Source organism: Myxine glutinosa, unplaced genomic scaffold (assembly GCF_964187855.1).
Source record: "Myxine glutinosa unplaced genomic scaffold, kmMyxGlut1.1 SCAFFOLD_1013, whole genome shotgun sequence".
NCBI lineage: Eukaryota > Metazoa > Chordata > Myxini > Myxiniformes > Myxinidae > Myxine > Myxine glutinosa.
The window spans coordinates 38,220-59,394 of NW_027617108.1; the positions used below are offsets into that span (position 1 = coordinate 38,220).

General features: G+C 43.7%; 1 protein-coding gene across 3 annotated transcripts in view; it reads left to right on the forward strand.

The window, feature by feature from the left end:
- LOC137425613 (putative phosphatase IndB) overlaps positions 1-21,175 on the forward strand; it is a 36,298-nt gene that overhangs the window by 13,357 nt on the left and 1,766 nt on the right. Inside the window, exons 1-3 of one of the 3 annotated variants that reach the window (XM_068114210.2) lie at positions 7,756-8,115; positions 15,364-15,543; positions 19,501-19,786. In XM_068114210.2, the coding sequence (XP_067970311.2) occupies positions 8,006-8,115; positions 15,364-15,543; positions 19,501-19,786 (576 nt within the window). In that variant the 5' untranslated portion in view covers positions 7,756-8,005. Of the gene's footprint in view, positions 1-7,755; positions 8,116-15,363; positions 15,544-19,500; positions 19,787-21,175 lie in introns of those variants that run through there. The other 2 variants (XM_078769048.1, XM_068114211.2) reach the window with 2 other exon arrangements.

Consider the following 21,175-nt stretch of genomic DNA (forward strand, 5'->3'; position numbering starts at 1 on the left):
AGGTGGCGCTGCTGGTGGGCCGACCACGGCTCCGTAACCTTGGCCATGGCGAAGACCAGGGGTTTGTGGTCCACAAACGCCGTGAACGGGCGGCCCTCCAAAAGATGGCGGAAGTGGCGAACAGTCAGGTAAAGGCCGAGGAGCTTGCGGTCGAAAGCGCTATACTTGCGCTCGTTAGGGCGAAGCTGTCGGCTGAAGAAGGCCAGCGGTTGCCAAGCCCCGTTCACCCACTGTTCATGCACGGCGCCCACCGCGTAGTCGGAAGCGTCCGTGGTGGGGGCGATGGGTGCGTCGAGCACTGGGTGTGCCAGTATGGTCGCGTTGGCGAGGGCCAGCTTAGCGCCCGTGAACGCCGCGCCCATCTCTGTGGTCCAGGCGACGTCACGCTTGGCCGGCTTGGCCCCGGAGGGCTTCGTACAGGGGGCGCATGAGTTGGGCGGTGCGAGGCATGAGCCGGTGGTAGAAATTTACCATCCCCAAAAATTCCTGTTGGGCCTTGATGGAGCGGGGGTGCGGGAAAATTGTGATTGCGTCCACCTTGGTAGGCAGCGGGACGGCCCCGCGCTTCGTGATGCGGTGCCCGAGGAAGTCGACGGCCGTTACGCCAAACTGGCATTTCACCGGGTTGATGATAAGGCCGTGCTGGCCGAGGCGCTCAAAAAGCGTGCGCAGGTGGATGAGGTGCTCCGCCCGGGAAGTGCTGGCGACGAGAATGTCGTCCAAGTAGATGAAAAGGAAGGTGAGGTCGCGCAGCACGCTGTGCATGAGCCGTTGGAAGGCATGGGTCGCGTTCTTAAGGCCGAATGGCATGCGAAGGAACTCGAAGAGGCCAAAAGGTGTAATTACCGCCGTCTTCGGCACGTCGGCCGGCCGGACGGGTACCTGGTGGTAGCCCCGAATGAGGTCGACCTTGGAAAAGATCACCCACCCCGCCAAACGGGCGGAAAAGTCCTGTATGTGTGGTATCGGGTACCGGTCGGGGGTGGTGGCGTCGTTGAGGCGGCGGTAATCGCCGCATGGTCGCCATCCGCCACCCAGTTTGGGCACGATGCGCAGGGGCGAGGCCCATGCACTATTCGAGCGCCGCACAATGCCCAATCGCTCCAGCGCGTCTAATTCCGCCTTCGCCACAGCGAGTTTGGCCGGGTCGAGGTGGCAAGCCCTGGCGTAGACCGGTGGACCTGTGGTCAGGATGTGGTGTTCGACGCCGTGCTTGACGGCGACAGCCGAAAACGTCGGCTGCGTGAGGGCGGGAAACTCGGCGAGTAGGCGGGTGAAATCGTCCGCGGCCGTGAGCGCGCATGCTAGCTTGGTCGGAGCGGCGCCGCTCAATGAGCAAGCGAGCGAGCTGAAGGTCTCCGCGTTGATGAGCCGATGCCGTTTGATGTCGACCAAAAGCCCATGCGCGCAAAGAAAATCTGCACCCAGCAAGGCCATGGGCACGTTCGCCGTGATGAAGTCCCACCTGAAGCAATGGCCCCCGAAGCAGAATGCGACGCTGCGCGAACCGAAGTTGCAGATGGAGGAGCCGTTTGCGTCGACCAAGGCGGGGCCGCACAGCGCGGCCTGTTTGTCCTGCACCGAGGCGGGTATCACGCTCACCTGAGTGCCGGTGTCACACAAAAAACGCCGCCCGGACTCTGGGTCCGTGAGAAACAGAAGGCTGCCTGAATGGCCGACAGTCATGGCAGGCAGCGAGCGCCGGCCTGGTCGTTTCCCGACCTGCCGAAAGTGCACGGTGGGCGGCACGTTCTGGCCTTCTGCCCGAACCTGGCGTGGTAATAGCACATGGTCCGCTCTGGTGGAGGCTCCGGCGGTCGCGTCGGGTTCGGTCGACAGGGCGTCGCGGCGGCCGCTGCCGCCAGTGGCGCTGACTCGGCCGGTGGTGGCGCCGGTCGTGGCGCGGGCATTGCCTCGGTCGGCCCAGGGTTCCAGGCGGCCGCTCCGACGTGTCGTCTGGCCGAGAAAAATTTATCGGCCTCCTTGGCCAGGGCGCGAGGGTCCGTGATGGGCGAGTTAGCCAAAGCTAACCGTACCTGCCTGGGTAGCCGCCGGAGGAACAGCTCGCGGAAGAGGAAGTCTGGGCTGTGGTCACCGAGAAGAGCAAGCATGTGGTCCATGCGTTTGGATGGACGGGCCTCGCCCAGCTCCGGGAGGTCGAGTAGTTGTCGCGCGTGTTTGGTCTCCGTGAGTCCAAATGCACCGAGGAGTAGGCCTTTGAGCGCGCCGTATTTGTCGGCGTTCGGCGGGTTCTGTAGGAAGCTCAGGACCCGGGCCGCGGTGGAGGCGTTGAGCGCGGAGACCACATGTTGGTAGCGCGTCGTGTCCTCCCGTAATCTTCCGCAGGGCGATTTGAGAATCCGCTTGAGCAAACCAGACGGCCGCGTGCGACTCCCAAAAGCCCGGGAGCTTCAAAGCTACAGCTGACTCCATCGCCGTGTTCTTAGAAAGGGGTCACCAATTGTGGGAGCTGTGCTCGCACGATAAAGCCGGACAAAATGGACGACACAGGAATGAAGTTTCACTGAGCTATTTATTTTAGCTCAACACGAAAGAACTCAAAAGCACTGAATCAGCCCATCGAACGGGCGGCAATTTATCAGGGAAAACTCAACACACAAAAGCCACGCCTCTCAGGCGGGGCGTGGTATGCAAATAGGTAAGCCACGCCTCTCAACGGGGCGTGGTATGCAAGACAAGTGTTCGCCCGGGAAAGGCAAGTCTGGACACGCCCGGGCGAGTCCGGACAAGTGACCGCTCGCCGGTTGCGTCATCGGCCGTTGCACTGTAATTGTGTCATGCTTCCGGTAACCGCGACAATTCAATTAAAATCACGTTGTTCCTCGATCATCAGCTTTTGTATATTGACAGACAGACAGGCTCACTTTTGTAGATTGACAGACAGGCTCACTTTTGTAGATTGACAGACAGACAGGCTCACTTTGGTAGATTGACTGACAGACAGGCTCACTCTGGTAGATTGACAGACAGGCTCACTTTTGTAGATTGATAGACAGGCTCACTTTGGTAGATTGACAGACAGACAGGCTCACTTTGGTAGATTGACAGACAGACAGGCTCACTTTGGTAGATTGCCAGACAGACAGGCTCACTTTGGTAGATTGACAGACAGGCTCACTTTTGTAGATTGACAGACAGACAGGCTCACTTTTGTAGATTGACAGACAGACAGGCTCACTATTGTAGATTGATAGACAGGCTCACTTTTGTAGATTGACAGACAGACAGGCTCACTTTTGTAGATTGACAGACAGACAGGCGCACTTTGGTAGATTGACAGACAGGCTCACTTTTGTAGATTGACAGACAGGCTCACTTTGGTAGATTGACAGACAGACAGGCTCACTTTTGTAGATTGACAGACAGACAGGCTCACTTTTGTAGATTGACAGACAGACAGGCTCACTTTTGTAGATTGACAGACAGGCTCACTTTGGTAGATTGACAGACAGACAGGCTCACTTTGGTAGATTGACAGACAGATAGACTCACTTTGGTAGATTGACAGACAGACAGGCTCACTTTTGCAGATTGACAGACAGACAGGCTCACTTTTGTAGATTGACAGACAGACAGGCTCACTTTGGTAGATTGACAGACAGGCTCACTTTTGTAGATTGACAGACAGGCTCACTTTGGTAGATTGACAGACAGACAGGCTCACTTTTGTAGATTGACAGACAGACAGGCTCACTTTTGTAGATTGACAGACAGACAGGCTCACTTTTGTAGATTGACAGACAGGCTCACTTTGGTAGATTGACAGACAGACAGGCTCACTTTGGTAGATTGACAGACAGATAGGCTCACTTTGGTAGATTGACAGACAGACAGGCTCACTTTGGTAGATTGACAGACAGGCTCACTTTTGTAGATTGACAGACAGACAGGCTCACTTTTGTAGATTGACAGACAGACAGAGCGAAGCAATTGGTTTATCCCGCTTTTGGTTTTGCGCGCAGAGTAACAATGGTGAAAACACAACCTCCGTCCACCTTTGGTGGTGCAGGTAACAAACTGACCAGGTAGTTCGCTTTCTATAATTTTTCGAACACCTTCACCAAAGGCCTAAGCTAAGCTGTTGTCTTTGTAAATGGGAATAACTTAGTTTGGCTTTGTATAAAAACGTTTAATCAGTGTTTGTTTCATCCTGATTGAACAAGTACGGTAGCTGTGGCCTGTTGGTCCAATGGAATGTCAATGGATCTACTCTACTCTACAGAAGAGTGACGACGTGACGTCGACGTAATGACGGCACACACAGTGTCATACACATTGCCGTAATTGGTTCACGAGGTATCAAGTGACCACTATATTCGTCATGTGTGTGCGTCTGTGTGTGTGTGTGTGTGTGTGTCTGTGTGTGTGTGTGTGTGTGTGTGTGTGTGTGTGTGCGTCTGTGTGTGTGTGTGTGTGTGTGTGTGTGTCTGTGTGTGTGTGTGTGTGTGTGTGTGTGTCTGTGTGTGTGTGTGTGTGTGTCTGTGTGTGTGTGTGTGTGTGTGTGTGTGTGTGTGTGTGTGCGTCTGTGCGTGTGTGTGTGTGTGTGTGTGTGTGTGTGTGTGTGTGTGTGTGTGTGTGTGTGTGTGTGTGTCTGTCTGTCTGTCCGCAGCATAACTAATAATAATAATAATTCATTTATTTTGTATAGCGCTTTTCCAGAAGCCCAAAGGCGCTTTGACAGAGTGGAAAACATAAAGCATAACAAAACATGAAAACAACAATTGCAAAAAGACAAGAATCAAGAAAACAAACAGCAGCGATATACGGCATATATATAAGACAAGAATCAAAAAGACAAGACAAGAATCAATAGGGAAATATTTAAAGCAAAAGGAGGGAGAAGGAGAAGAGATAGTCAGGGGTTAAATGCTGTGGGTTGAATGTTGAATGCAGCGTTGAACAGGTGGGTCTTTAGTGATGTTTTGAATGTGGTGAGTGAGGAGGAGTCTCTGATGGTGTGAGGTAGTGAGTTCCAGAGGGTGGGAGCAGCGATGGAGAAGGCCCTGTCCCCCCAGGATCTGAATTTGGTCCGGATGGAGGGGGTCAGGAGGTTGGTACCAGCAGAGCGGAGGTTGCGGGTGGGAGTGTGTCTGGAGAGGAGGTCAGCCAGGTAGGATGGGGCCAGGTTATGGAGGGCTTTGTATGTCAAGAGGAGGATTTTGTACTGGATTCTCTGGGGGATGGGGAGCCAGTGAAGCTTGTAAAGGACGGGGGTGATGTGGTCACGGGTCCGGGAATGAGTGAGTAGACGGGCAGCGGAGTTCTGAATGTATTGGAGTTTATTGGTGATTTTTGAGGGTGAACCATAGAGGAGGCTATTGCAGTAGTCCAGACGGGAGGTGATGAAGGCGTGGATGAGGGTTTCTGCAGCCGTGGAGGAGAGGGATGAGCGGAGACGGGCAATGTTTTTCAGGTGAAAGAAGGCTGACTTTGTGATCTGTTTAGTGTATTTGTCGAAGGAAAGGGTTTGGTCAAAGATGACGCCAAGATTCCGGATGTGAGGGGAGGTGGATACTGGGATACCGTCGATGTTGAGGGCAAAGTTATGGGTGGATTTTGTGAGCGTTTTTGGGCCAATGATGATTATTTCAGATTTATCACAGTTAAGCTTGAGGAAGTTGATTTGAAGCCAGGATTTTATTTCAGTGATGCAGTTTGTCAGGATAGAGTGGGTGTCGGTGGAGACGGACTTGGTGGAGATGAAAAGCTGGATGTCATCGGCGAAGCAGTGGAATTGGAGACCATGACGGCGGATTAAGTGACCGAGCGGGGACAGGTAAAGGATGAAGAGGAGGGGGCCAAGAACTGAACCTTGGGGGACACCTTGGGGGAGGGGAGCAGTGGGGGATTTGCAGTTATTGATGGAGATGAACTGGCATCTGTCAGAGAGGTATGATTTAATCCAAGAGAGGGCAGTGCCGGTAACGTTAAAGGTGGATTCAAGTCGGGTGAGGAGGATGGTGTGATCGATGGTGTCAAAGGCAGCGCTGAGGTCGAGGAGGACGAGAATGTTGAGGTTGCCAGCGTCAGAGGAGAGGAGAAGGTCGTTGGTGATTTTGAGGAGAGCAGTTTCAGTACTGTGGTTGGAGCGGAATCCGGATTGGAATGTTTCATACAGGTTATTGGCAGAGAGATGATGTTTGAGTTGAGTGGCTACAGCGCGTTCCAAAACTTTTGACAGAAAGGGTAGGTTGGAGATGGGTCTGAAGTTGTTTAGGGTGTCAGGGTTTAGACCAGGTTTTTTTAGAATGGGGGTAACAGCAGCAATTTTGAGGGAAGGTGGGACGATGCCTGTAGACAGGGAGGAGTTTATTGTTGCAATGATAAGTGGAGAGAGAGCAGGGAGGGAGGCTTTGACAAAGCTGGAGGGGATGGGGTCAAGAGTGCAGGTGGCAGTTTTCATTCCTATGAGGAGTTCAGAGAGGTCAGTAGGAGAGATTGGGGAGAACCGAGACAGGGGATGGCAGGACAAGGGGGGGCAGGTGGTTGGAGGGGGAGCGGGTGCGGCGGTGGTCAAGCTGTTGTAGATGTTGTCAATTTTGCGTTGGAAGAAAGAGAGGAAGGAGATGCAGTTGTCTACTGTGAATGACTGGGTGGTGGTGTTCAGGGGGCGGAGGAGTTTGTTTATTGTCGAGAAGAGTGCTTTTGGGTTTCCGGAGCCAGAGTGGATAATTTGAGAGTAGTAGGCAGAGCGGGCGCGGGAGAGGGCATCTTTGTAGTGTTGTATGTGGTCCTTGTAGGCTTGGGAGTGAACTGTGAGACCCGTTTTATTGCGGAGTCTTTCAAGTTGGCGAGCACGAGTTTTCATCAGGTGGAGTTCAGGGGTAAACCAGGGAGCAGAATGGGTGAAAGAAACTGTTTTGGTTTTTACAGGCGCAAGCTGGTCAAGGCAGGAGGAGAGAGTGTGGTTGTAGTAGTCAGTGAGGTCGGAAGGGGTGTGGAGGTCAATGAAGGGAGAAGTGGACATTTTTTCAGAGAGGGTGGATGAGAATGAGGTAGGTGAAAGAGCGTTTAGCTTACGGAAGTTGATTGTGCGATAATGCCTTGGTGTTGGGGCGGGGATGTTGATGGTCAGAGTGATGGCTAAGTGGTCAGAGAGGGTGAGGTCGGAGCCATAGAGATGGTGCAAATTTAATCCAGTGGAGCAGACAAGGTCCAAAATGTGACCACGGATATGGGTAGGAAAGTCGACATGTTGAGTGAGGTTAAAGCAGGTGAGTAAATCAGTGAAGTCAGTGGTTATTGTGGAGTCAGTGGAGTCCATGTGGATATTGAAATCACCAAGGAGGAGGATTGAGGGGGAGAGGGAACATAGCTGGGTCAGAAAGTAGGAGAAGTCAGACAGGAATGATGGGTGGGGTTTGGGAGGGCGGTAGACGACAGCCATGACTGACTGCGTGTGACCAGAGAGTTTTAAAGCCAGGTGTTCAAATGATGGAGCAGATGAGATAACTACCCGATGATATCATCCGATCTTGATGAAACTTGGGGAGTTGGGTGGGAGGTTGATATCATGATCTGGTTGTGTCCTGCCTCGAGTGGGCGTATTGCGCCCATTGTGGGCGGAGCCACGCCAGAAAAAGATGTATTTTAGGGCCTAGGGGGTAATCAAGTTCAAGCTACATCTTAACCCCGGTTCCGCTAGGCCAGGCAGTCCTCTCTAATTTAATTAAACAGAAAATTAATGTTATATGGCAAACGCAAAGTCAGTGGGACTCCTCCCCTAAGGGGAGGTGGTGTCACAAGGTGCATCCATCGATCGTGTCCTTGGGGTCGTCTCCCCGGCTCCCTCGCGGGGTGCAGTCTATCTATATCTCGACTTAGAATTGGACATTGTTTTCTCAATTTTTATCTTCACAGGACCGGGTGCCATCCCTCGGGGTGGTGCGATCGGTGTAAGGTTCCCGGAGATCTGGACCATGTTTTTTCCTTTTGTCCGCGTTATAATAACGCTAGATCTCGGCTTCAGCTTTCTGTCCGCGGAATGGGGATCACGTGGTCAGGTCTGCCGGAAGCCTTTTGCTGGCTGGATCTGAAACATCCTGGGTTTTGTAGATCAGTTCTAAAGTTCATCAAAGATACGGGGTTAGCAGTGTGAGTCTCTAGTTTTTCTAGTGTAAACCTCCTGGTTTGGCTTTGTTTGCATGTTAGGGTGCGTGGCGTATATAGAGCCTCGCGGCTCTGAAAGCGCCATTAAACCGTAAAAAAAAAAGAAGAAGAAGCTACATCTTCTCCGAGGGGTTTGGTGGAATCTGACAGGGGTTTCGATACTTGGTTAGGCCAATGTCATGTGTCTAGCCCCACGGAGCTCGATTTATAAATTTTTTTTCCATTTTATTAATTAATTAATTAATTTTTTCATTTCATTTTTCACCGAATTTTCGGTATTATTGTGTAGCTAATTGAGTAGCTAACTATATTGTGTAGCTAACTAACCTCATAACTGATTATACATTATTTTCTATCTCATTTCAAGGTCAGTAAACTTCGTTTTGACATTTCCGGGCCTGGCCTGTCCTGTTTCGGTTATAGTCCGTCCTTTGTCATTGAATACCGCTTGCTCATGAACCATCGTCGTCTTTTGACTTGTATGTGTGTACCCTTCATATGTGTGCACCCTTCATATGTGTGCACCTTTATATGTGTGTCCCTCTATATGTGTGTACCTTTACATGTGTGTACCATATGTGTGTACCTTTACATGTGTGTACCTTTAATTGTGTGTACCTTTATATGTGTATGCCATATGTGTGTACCTTTACATGTGTGTACCCTTAATTGTGTGTACCTTTAATTGTGTGTACCTTTATATGTGTATACCATATGTGTGTACCATATAGCAAACCGTGACCATTTGTACCCACCGGAACAAATCGATGGCTGCATTTGGCTGCAGATGAAGGAAAGGAATTGTAAATGTGTCAATGTAATCGATTTTAGCCATTGCTTGCTTGCTCCATCACATCACATGCATCCTGCACGTTTGTTCATGCGTGTCATAATGAGGCACCTTGTATGCACCGCGGTGCGTGTGTAATTATCTCCCAGCATGATTCAGCTGCAACAACCTTGGGCTTGATGTTTGCATAAAAAGATGGTTACACTTATCTTACTGTGTGCGCAACGGTCCGACAGCATGGTGACGCAACCGTCAGGGCATTGCTTCTCGAGGTTAAACAGGGCAGCAATTAGTCATTCGTTCAGAGTGCAGGAGATACCTGGCATACTATTTGCGAAGGACAACCGTGGGATATTTAACGTCCACCAACATAATACCGACAGACGGGACAGGACACCCAGGTTATCCTACATCCGAAGGATGGCACACAATGATGAATCACCATAATGTATGTGAAATACCAGAACGGTACTTTATAGCTGGGTCGGGATTCCAACCCGGGTTAGACGGCATAGATGTGAGTGTGCGTACCTCTATGGCCGAGACCATTCAACCAGGCTACCAGCCCTTCAACCCAACTGTGTACAAAGACGAATCTCCGCACCAATTGCTGAAACCGCAATGCATCACCAAGATTTGGCAAAACCCCTTAAAATATTTTAAAATTCTCGTACCCGGATTCCGATCTTCTACAAAATTGAATCTATTCGTCCTTGTCACACACTCAACCTGTCCATCAAGTTTCGTCCGAATTGGTCCATAACCTTTTGAGATATCCTGTTCACAGACAAACAAACAAGAAATATGTTGTGCATAGCACGATACTTGCGAAATCCCTAAAATACTTGTGAAATCCCCTAAAATACTTGCAAAATCCCTAAAATACTTGCAAATCCCCTAAAATACTTGCGAAATCCCCTAAAATACTTGCGAAATCCCTAAAATACTTGCAAAATCGTTAAAATACTTGCGAAATCCCTAAAATACTTGCAAAATCCCCTAAAATACTTGCAGAATCCCTAAAATACTTGCGAAATCCCCTAAAATACTTGCAAAATCCCCTAAAATACTTGCGAAATCCCCTAAAATACTTGCGAAATCCCTAAAATACTTGCGAAATCCCTAAAATACTTGCAAATCCCCTAAAATACTTGCGAAATCCCCTAAAATACTTGCAAAATCCCTAAAATACTTGCAAAATCCCTAAAATACTTGCAAAATCGTTAAAATACTTGCGAAAGCCCTAAAATACTTGTGAAATCCCCTAAAATACTTGCAAAATCCCTAAAATACTTGCAAAATTGTTAAAATACTTGCGAAATCCCTAAAATACTTGCAAAATCCCCTAAAATACTTGCAGAATCCCTAAAATACTTGCAGAATCCCTAAAATACTTGCGAAATCCCCTAAAATACTTGCGAAATCCCCTAAAATACTTGTGAAATCCCCTAAAATACTTGCGAAATCCCTAAAATACTTGCAAAATCCCTAAAATATTTGCGAAATCCCTAAAATACTTGCAAAATCCCTAAAATATTTGCGAAATCCCTAAAATACTTGCAAAATCCCTAAAATACTTGCAAAATTGTTAAAATACTTGCGAAATCCCTAAAATACTTGCAAAATCCCCTAAAATACTTGCGAAATCCCTAAAATACTTGCGAAATCCCCTAAAATACTTGCAAAATCCCTAAAATACTTGCAAAATCCCTAAAATACTTGCAAAATTGTTAAAATACTTGCGAAATCCCTAAAATACTTGCAAAATCCCCTAAAATACTTGCAGAATCCCTAAAATACTTGCGAAATCCCCTAAAATACTTGCGAAATCCCCTAAAATACTTGCGAAATCCCCTAAAATACTTGCGAAATCCCTAAAATACTTGCAAAATCCCTAAAATACTTGCGAAATCCCTAAAATACTTGCGAAATCCCTAAAATACTTGCCAAATCCCCTAAAATACTTGTGAAATTCCCTAAAATACTTGTGAAATCCCCTAAAATACTTGCGAAATCCCCTAAAATACTTGCGAAATCCTGTTGACCTTTGGCGTCTGTTGACCTTTTAGCATATGTTGACTTAAAAAATGATTGGTGGTTGAATTCAATGATCAAGTATCTAAATATTCATCAAATTTCAGGTCCATCAGATGAAAATGGATGATTTTAGAAATCTGGCCGATGTTGACCTTTTTACCTTTAGACCTCAAAAATAATTAATTGGTGGTTGAATGAAATGACCGAATATGCAAATCCTGTTCAAATTTCAAGTAAATCAGATGAAAAATGAGGATTTGAGAAACTTCACCAAGGTGTTGACCTTTGGCCTATGTTGACCTTTGGACCTCAAAACCAATAGGCTTATTCTTTATGACCAATGCTACAATTTGGTGAAGTCTCGTAAAGATTGGTTTAAAATTGTGACCTGTCGACGATTGCCAAACAAACAGACAAACAGACAGACAGACAGATGAAAAATCACTCAGAGCGACACTTGGCAAAACAGAACAAAGTAGAATGGCACTCAGTACGGCATCCTTTTGACCTCAAAAATAATTAGTGGTTGAATTCAGTGACCTGATATGAAAATCGTCTTCAAAGTATAAGTTAATCTGATGAAAATTGAGAATTTTAGAAATATGGCCTATGTTGACCTTTTGGCCTGTGTTGACCTCAAAAATAGTTGGTGGTTGAATTCAGTTAGCTGATCTGAAAATCCCATTGAATTTTCAAGTCAATCGGATGAAAATTGAGGATTTTAGAAATTTGAAATTGTTCTTGACCTTTGGCCTCTGTTGACCTTTTGGCCTATGCTGATCTCAAAAATTGTTGGTGGTTGAATTCAGTTCGCCGATCTGTAAATCCTATTCAAATTCCAAGTCAATGGGATGAAAATTGAGGATTTTAGAAATTAGAAAAAAGTGGTTGACCTTTGGCTTATGTTGACCTTTTGACCTCAAAAATATATAGCATTTTGTCGGACCACGAACTCTACCATTTGGTGAAGTTTCGTGAAGATTGGTTAAAAACTGTGACCTGTAGGCAAGTATAAGTGAGCGGACAGAGAAACACACACAAACACACACAAACAAACCTGAGTGATAAACATAGTTGCAATTTTTTTTTTTTTTTTGCCAAGTAATAACGCACAAGACCAACCAATATACTGTACTTTATTTAATCTTCGATTTTCGCAAAGTAACAAACAGGGCTGAAAAGAGTGATTGCATATAATAGTGTAAAGTAGTTACAGTACAGGAGAGGTTCCCTAAGGTGGTGCAGAGATCTGTTGCAATAATTGATCCCATGGGCTTTATCTGAGCAAACATATGTTCGGAAATCTTGGTTCAAAGACGTGTGATAAACACTTCAAATGCCATGACGTCACGATGATAATCCTTCCTGATTACGTTTCAAAACGTGGATGTTTGTGCAGCCAATCACATACAGGTTCAGCAATGTCACCATCATTCAGACAGGTTGTTTTGTCATGTCTTGTTGAGTTTCGGGAGTTACTTAATTAGTCACTTAGTTACTTAACGCAGTATAATGTGCTGTTGATGTTTGTTCATTCCTCACCCAACAAGTTACAAACCCCTTTATGTCCCCTTTCCCTCCCTCTCCAAAACTATGCTGGTGATGTCCCTGTGCCTGACCCCATTGTTCTACCCCCCAACCCCCATCCAGCAAATAAATTAAATAAATAAACTGATGCGGTAATGAAATTCGAAACCTAGATTGTTCCGGTTCCGTATGTTTGTTTGTTTGTGCACTTTTTCTGTCCAATTCATCAAGGATAACTTTTCCAGACCTCACCTGTCGTGTCTTTCCGTTATCTTTTCCTCCCTGTGTTTTTGTGGCCAGTTATCTGTGTTTGACCGTACATTGTTGTGGTTTATTCTGTATTGTGTAAACTGCTTCCCTGTGGAGAGTCTGGCCTAGTCGCCAAGGCCCCAACTTGTCGGCGTGCAAGCTCTGACTTCGCTCTTACACCACTTGCCACATTCCACTTTCTTTCAGAGTTTCCAGTTTTTTTCTTCCTGATAATTTGCTTCTGTATCCATCTTGTCCACCCACCGTGCCCTTCCTTACCCCTCATTGTTCCCCATATCCATTATTTCTCCAAATGTCCATCCATTTTGTTCCTCATCACTGCTGTTGGTGTGTTTCCTCCTCTCTTTCTACTGGTTCCTTTTGTTCTGGTGTGTCCTGATCCATGCACCTTGCTAAGTCTGTCTCTGGAGTATCCCCTCCATCCCCCCAACCCTCATCCGTTCCATGTTCAATATTCTAGCTTCAAAAAGGTCCTACTAGTAATACAGGGTGAGCCAGAAATATGGTTATTTTTAACACTCTTGTTAAGGTAATAAAAAGTTGTATTTGAAAACAAATTCTTACAAGAACGTGAAGTACAGAACATGCCATTTATTTGTGGAAAAGAACATCTAGGAGATGCGCATCATTTCGTCTGACATTCCTCCGATCTTGGACGCCAATTATTCATGACGTTCTGCAACATGGCCATGTCAATATCATTGATTTAGCGTCTGATGTTTTCCTTAAGTTCATGAAGAGTTTGTGGACGATTAACATACACTTTGTCCTTTAGATATGACCACAAGAAATAATCACATGCAGTCAAATCAGGTGACCTCGCTGGCCATGGAATATCGCCGTTTCTGGAAATGACATGCTTTGGAAAGAGCGCCCTTACAGTAGTCATGGACACTCTGGCGGTGTGGGAGGTTGCACCATCTTGCTGAAATCATGTCATTGGGCTCACTTCTGCAAATCTGTTTAATTCTCTGAAGAGGAAGTTCGAAACCATATCGGTATATCGAGCTGCAGTAACAGTGACGGCCTTTCCGTTATCGTTCTCAAAGAAGTAAGGCCCTATGATGCCGAACGACGAAAGTGCACACCACACTGTGACTTCAGAACTGTGTAACGGTTTCATGTGCATTTCTCTTGGGTTTTGGGCTGCCCCAAAACGAGTATTTTGCTTGTTGACATCGCCACACAGATGAAAATGTGCTTCGTCACACATGAACAAATTGTTCGCAATGTTTTGGTTTTCATTTCCATCCATAAATGAAAGCATTCCCTCACAAAATTTATTGTGGGAAATCTCATCATCTTGGCTTAATTCCTGGACAGTTTGAATTTTATAGGGATAGAAGTTTAAATCCTTATGCAATATGCGGCGTAGTGACGTGTGAGAAATTCTTAAGGCTGATGCATGCTTTTGGCTGGAGCAATGCGGACTTCTCAAAACTGACTCCCTTACACGCTCAATGTTTTGTGCTGTTCTTACTGATTTGGGTGCTCCCGGCGGTTTCTCTTTTAAAGTTGAACCGGTCCTCTCAAACTACTGAACCCATAACTTGATAGCGCGAACAGACGGCACATTTCCATGATGTTGAACATTGAAATGGAGTTTGAATTGACATTGTACAGCAGTTGCACTATCATTATTCTTGTAGAAAGCTTTGATAGCGAAAGCGCGTTCCTCACCCGACCAGTTCCACATGGTCACTCAAATGTTCTGCTTGCAAAAAATAAAACTAAATCAGTAAAAAAAAAAAATGCATGTTATGTACTTCAATGTCATGAATGAATTTATTTTTAAATACTTTTTTTTTATTTCCTTCACACGAATTTCAAAAATGACCATATTTCTGGCTCACCCTGTAGAAAGGAGCTGCGTGTGTGCATCTGAGTTCCATCCCATTGGTTGGACAGTCCGCCTGACTCCACCCACAATTTTGATACTATGGCCACCATGTTGGTGCTTCCTGATATGCGAAGTCAAAGACATCTTCAAAGTTCAAAGCTGTCATATGCACAATCACCATGTGTAAGGACGTGTAGGGTTGCCGGTCAGTGTCAGGATGTGTCTGCTTGGTGGTCAGTTTAAGGACATGTCAGGTTGTCAGTCAGTGTAAGGACGTGTCAGTTTGTCAGTCAGTGTAAGGACGTGTTGGGTTGGCGGTCAGTGTAAGGATGTGTCTGGTTACCGGTCAGTGTAAGGACTTGTCTGGTTTCTAGCCAGTGTAAGGACTTGGCTGGTTGCCGGTCAGTGTAAGGATGTGTCTGGTTACCGGTCAGTGTAAAGATGTGTCTGGTTACCGGTCAGTGTAAGGACTTGTCTGGTTGTCGGTCAGTGTAAAGATGTCTGGTTACCGGTCATTGTAAGGACTTGTCTGGTTGTTGTTCATTGTAAGGACATGTCTGGTTACCGGTTAGTGTAAGGACTTGTCTGGTTGCCGGTCAGTGTAAGGATGCTACCGTGCTAATTCGCCTTTATGTAAGCCTTCTTTCCTTGGAACACGAGGCATGAGCAAATGTCACATTTTGTTCGTTTTGAAACGTTTTCTACGCTCATTTTAATCTGATGAAATCTCAGTGTCACAATGCTATTTATACGTGTGTGCTCTATATAGGAGCCTCAGGTTACAGTGCACTCAAGTCTCTGCTCCAGTTGTCAACAAAATGGCCAGAGTGCAAGATCCAAAGACGATCGTTTGTGAAAAGGAGGCTGCCCTGGTCGTGTTTGACAAAGATGGGACCCTTATATCCTTGGATGACACGTGGGTTACATTCTGGGAAGAAACGGTCAACAGGTACGACGATGAGTCACGACCTTTGGACACAGCACCTTTTCTGTGGACAGAAGCTCGTGATGAAAATCTACTCAAAACCTGTTTTGAAAATGTCATTCATTTTGATGCCATTCTTTGTACTTTAAATTCATTGAAAAAAAAAATCACAAGTACTCGTCTATTTACTATGTATGCAAATTGATGAAATTATTCACCCCTTCCCACTCCTTCTGCTCCATGCACTCTTCTTCCCTCCCTTTCTCTGCTATATCTTCCCAAACTTCCAAGATATTGCTCTGCAGATATATCTCTGTATTTTGTGGATCATCTTGTTTGAGTATTTTTACCTCCACCACCGAAACAAAACATGTTGGACAAATTGATTAGATTTTGGTGAAGATCCAAATCCGGATATGACCATTTTTAAAATTGCTTGATTAAAATAATTAATTATTATAATTTTTAATTTCATTTAATTTTGTTAAATTATTTTTAAAATTATTTATCTAATTATTAATCATTATTGAGAGTTAGGGCCAAAAACGATATATAGAATGACTATAACGGATTATAACAACACTTGGTGAAAGAGTTGGGTCGGTGGCAAGAACAAGCCAAGTTTGAGCCCCTGTCGTTTCGTTAAAATAACACAAAGTCCGTTAAATAACAACAAAAAAGTAAAATCAAGTGGGTTAACAATAAAAAAGTAAAATCAGGTGGGTTAACAATAAAAAAGTAAAATCAGGTGGGTTAACAATAAAAGAGTAAAATCAAGTGGGTTAACAATAAAAAAGTAAAATCAGGTGGGTTAACAATAAAAGAGTAAAATCAAGTGGGTTAACAATAAAAAAGTAAAATCAAGTGGGTTAACAATAAAAAAGTAAAATCAGGTGTGTTAACAATAAAGTAAAATCAGGTGGGTTAACAATAAAAGAGTAAAATCAAGTGGGTTAACAACAAAAAAGTAAAATCAGGTGTGTTAACAATAAAGTAAAATCAGGTGGGTTAACAATAAAAGAGTAAAATCAAGTGGGTTAACAACAAAAAAGTAAAATCAGGTGGGTTAACAATAAAAAAGTAAAATCAGGTGGGTTAACAATAAAAAAGTAAAATCAGGTGGGTTAACAATAAAAAAGTAAAATCAGGTGGGTTAACAATAAAAGAGTAAAATCAAGTGGGTTAACAACAAAAAAGTAAAATCAGGTGGGTTAACAATAAAAGAGTAAAATCAAGTGGGTTAACAATAAAAAAGTAAAATCAAGTGGGTTAACAATAAAAGAGTAAAATCAAGTGGGTTAACAATAAAAGAGTAAAATCAAGTGGGTTAACAATAAAAGAGTAAAATCAAGTGGGTTAACAAGAAAAAAGTAAAATCAGGTGTGTTAACAATAAAGTAAAATCAGGTGGGTTAACAATAAAAAAGTAAAATCAGGTGGGTTAACAATAAAGTAAAATCAGGTGGGTTAACAATAAAAAAGTAAAATCAGGTGGGTTAACAATAAAAAAGTAAAATCAGGTGGGTTAACAACAAAAAAGTAAAATCAGGTGTGTTAACAATAAAAAAGTAAAATCAGGTGGATTAACAATAAAAAAGTAAAATCAGGTGGGTTAACAATAAAAAAGTAAAATCAGGTGGGTTAACAATAAAAAGGAAAAATCAGGTGGGTTAACATTTAAAAAAAGTAAAATCAGGTGGGTTAACAATAAAAAAGTAAAATCAGGTGGGTTAACAATAAAGTAAAATCAGGTGGGTTAACAATAAAAAAGTAAAATCAGGTGGGTTAACAATAAAGTAAAATCAGGTGGGTTAACAATAAAAAAGTAAAATCAGGTGGGTTAACAATAAAAAAGTAAAATCAGGTGGATTAACAATAAAAAAGTAAAATCAGGTGTGTTAACAATAAAAAAGTAAAATCAGGTGGATTAACAATAAAAAAGTAAAATCAGGTGGGTTAACAATAAAAAAGTAAAATCAGGTGGGTTAACAATAAAAAAGTAAAATCAGGTGGATTAACAATAAAGTAAAATCAGGTGGGTTAGCAATAAAAAAGTAAAATCAGGTGGGTTAACAATAAAAAAGTAAAATCAGGTGGGTTAACAATAAAAATGTAAAATCAGGTGGGTTAACAATAAAAAAGTAAAATCAGGTGGGTTAACAATAAAAAAGTAAAATCAGGTGGGTTAACAATAAAAAAGTAAAATCAGGTGGGTTAACAATAAAAAAGTAAAATCAGGTGGGTTAACAATAAAAAAAGTAAAATCAGGTGGGTTAACAATAAAAAAGTAAAATCAGGTGGGTTAACAATAAAAAAGTAAAATCAGGTGTGTTAACAATAAAAATGTAAAATCAGGTGGGTTGACAATAAAAAGGAAAAATCAGGTGGGTTAACAATAAAAAAGTAAAATCAGGTGGGTTAACAATAAAAAAGTAAAATCAGGTGGGTTAACAATAAAAGAGTAAAATCAGGTGGGTTCACAATAAAAAAGTAAAATCAGGTGGGTTAACAATAAAAAAGTAAAATCAGGTGGGTTAACAATAAAAAAGTAAAATCAGGTGGGTTTAACAATAAAAAAGTAAAATCAGGTGGGTTAACAATAAAAATGTAAAATCAGGTGGGTTAACAATAAAAAGGAAAAATCAGGTGGGTTAACAATAAAAAAGTAAAATCAGGTGGGTTAACAATAAAAAAGTAAAATCAGGTGGGTTAACAATAAGAGTAAAATCAGGTGGGTTAACAATAAAAAAGTAAAATCAGGTGGGTTTAACAATAAAAATGTAAAATCAGGTGGGTTAACAATAAAAAAGTAAAATCAGGTGGGTTTAACAATAAAAAAGTAAAATCAGGTGGGTTTAACAATAAAAGAGTAAAATCAGGTTTGGTTAACAATAAAAGAGTAAAATCAGGTGGGTTAACGATAAAAAAGCAAAATCAGGTGGGTTAACAATAAAAAAGTAAAATCAGGTGGGTTTAACAATAAAAAAGTAAAATCAGGTGTGTTAACAATAAAAATGTAAAATCAGGTGGGTTAACAATAAAAAGGAAAAATCAGGTGGGTTAACAATAAAAAAGTAAAATCAGGTGGGTTAACAATAAAAAAGTAAAATCAGGTGGGTTAACAATAAAAGAGTAAAATCAGGTTTGGTTAACAATAAAAGAGTAAAATCAGGTGGGTTAACGATAAAAAAGCAAAATCAGGTGGGTTAACAATAAAAAAGTAAAATCAGGTGGGTTTAACAATAAAAAAGTAAAATCAGGTGTGTTAACAATAAAAAAGTAAAATCAGGTGGGTTAACAATAAAAAGGAAAAATCAGGTGGGTTAACAATAAAAAAGTAAAATCAGGTGGGTTAACAATAAAAAAGTAAAATCAGGTGGGTTAACAATAAAAGAGTAAAATCAGGTGGGTTAACAATAAAAAAGTAAAATCAGGTGGGTTAACAATAAAAAAGTAAAATCAGGTGGGTTAACAATAAAAAAGTAAAATCAGGTGGGTTAACAATAAAGTAAAATCAGGTGGGTTAACAATAAAAAAGTAAAATCAGGTGGGTTAACAATAAAAAAGTAAAATCAGGTGGGTTAACAATAAAAAAGTAAAATCAGGTGGGTTAACAATAAAAAAGTAAAATCAGGTGGGTTAACAATAAAAATGTAAAATCAGGTGGGTTAACAATAAAAAAGTAAAATCAGGTGGGTTAACAATAAAAAAGTAAAATCAGGTGGGTTAACAATAAAAATGTAAAATCAGGTGGGCTAACTCTGTCTGTCAACCTTCTGAGGTTGAAAAAACGAGTACTAGCTTCCTGGGAGGATTGAGCCATTGGAGTATCCTGTGTCGAGGTGGCGACCCGTCCAGGACTGTGTCCCGTAGCCAAGGAAAACTGTTTCCATATATTCATCTTACAACTATTGAGGTGATTAGGGAGCTCACGATGCAACCACCATCTGATGGAAGTGCATTTACCCCACTCCCCACCAAGGCTTTCAGTAGAAATAGGCCTGGATGTCCGTGGGGCGATGAGCCGGTTTGTCGGCTATGACACGACCGCTCAACGCGTTTGCCAGGGACCCCTGGCAGAGCAAACGATGCTGCAGCTGCGGAACACCGTCGTACAAGGTCTACAGAGCGAGATAGGCCTAACACCAGCGCAAGCCGAGCGAGTCGTGCACGCCACGTGGCAAGACCATTTGAGCAACAAAAGTTCCATCATTGCGCAAGGAAACCTTCCTCAGATTTTCTGTCGGCTCAAGGCTCATGGTATCAAGGTAAGGAAGGTATTATGGGATTGGACCATGTACAGGTGTTTATGTTTATTCAGCATAAGGATGGATAACACTCCTTAGACCACCTGGCGGAGGTATACACTCTTCCAAGTGTTTTTTTTTGGTTTTTTTTGTATACAAGATCGAGGCTCGTGTAAGAGCGAACATTAATCACAAAAAAAAACTGACACACAAAACATACAATAAAGGGAGCGGGAGACAAGATGGGGGGGGGGGGGGGGGAAGCACACAAGCACAACATTTGAGAGCAAGGACATCGGGAGATCTGTGGGAGGGAAAGGGCTTGGGGGGGAGGAGGCACGGGAAGGGGGGGGGGAGAGGGGGTGGGAGAGATATAAAACACATGGACACTGCTAGAACTTCCAAGAAAGAAGTCGGATCTTCTTCAGAGAAGAAGTCACTTCAGAGAAGTCACTTCAAAAAAAGTGGATCTGGGGTTTTTGATATTTCAATGACTACCTGGTCGACCAGAACCCTTTGCTCTTATTCATAAACGTTACTTATTTACTTTTACACAGCAAACCCATGGTCTTGGCCATTTTTCTATGGTAGAGCAATAGTTCCTGCAATGATAACCCTCAAACCAATATCTGTCATGCTTTTTCCGGGCTAGTTGCATCCTTTCCTGAAATGGTAACTTTCACCTGAACTTGGTTTTTTTTCACTCCACTTGTGTTTTCCTGGTTCCAACAACTTCCTCCTCCAATATTCCTCCAAAAATGTTGCTTTTGTGAGCCTCAAATCTGTTTCACTTTCTCACGATTGGAAATTTGCTTCGCCCTCTCCAATCGTGATCATGGTTATTTTTGACCTTTGACCTCGTGGTCTCTTTTTAAGATGTCAAGAGTCTAGACCGAGAGTCTAGGCACCCTCTAGAGTCTAGACCGAGAGTCTAGGCACCCTCTAGAGTCTAGATCGATTGTCTAGGCACGCTTTAGAGTCTAGACCAAGAGTCTAGGCACCCTCTAGAGTCTAGATCGAGAGTCTAGGCACCCTCTAGAGTCTAGATCGAGAGTCTAGGCACGCTTTAGAGTCTAGATCGAGAGTCTAGGCACCCTCTAGAATCTAGACCGAGAGTCTAGGCACCCTCTAGAGTCTAAATTGAGAGTCTCGGCACCCTCTGTAGTCTAGATCGAGAGTCTAGGCACGCTTTAGAGTCTAGATCGAGAGTCTAGGCACCCTCTAGAATCTAGACCGAGAGTCTAGGCACCCTCTAGAGTCTAAATTGAGAGTCTCGGCACCCTCTGTAGTCTATACCAAGAGTCTAGGCACCCTCTAGAGTCTAGACCGAGAGTCTAGGCACCCTCTAGAGTCTAGACCGAAAACAAGTGATGTCATATGTTGAAGGGTTCGGGGTCTTGTACACATGTT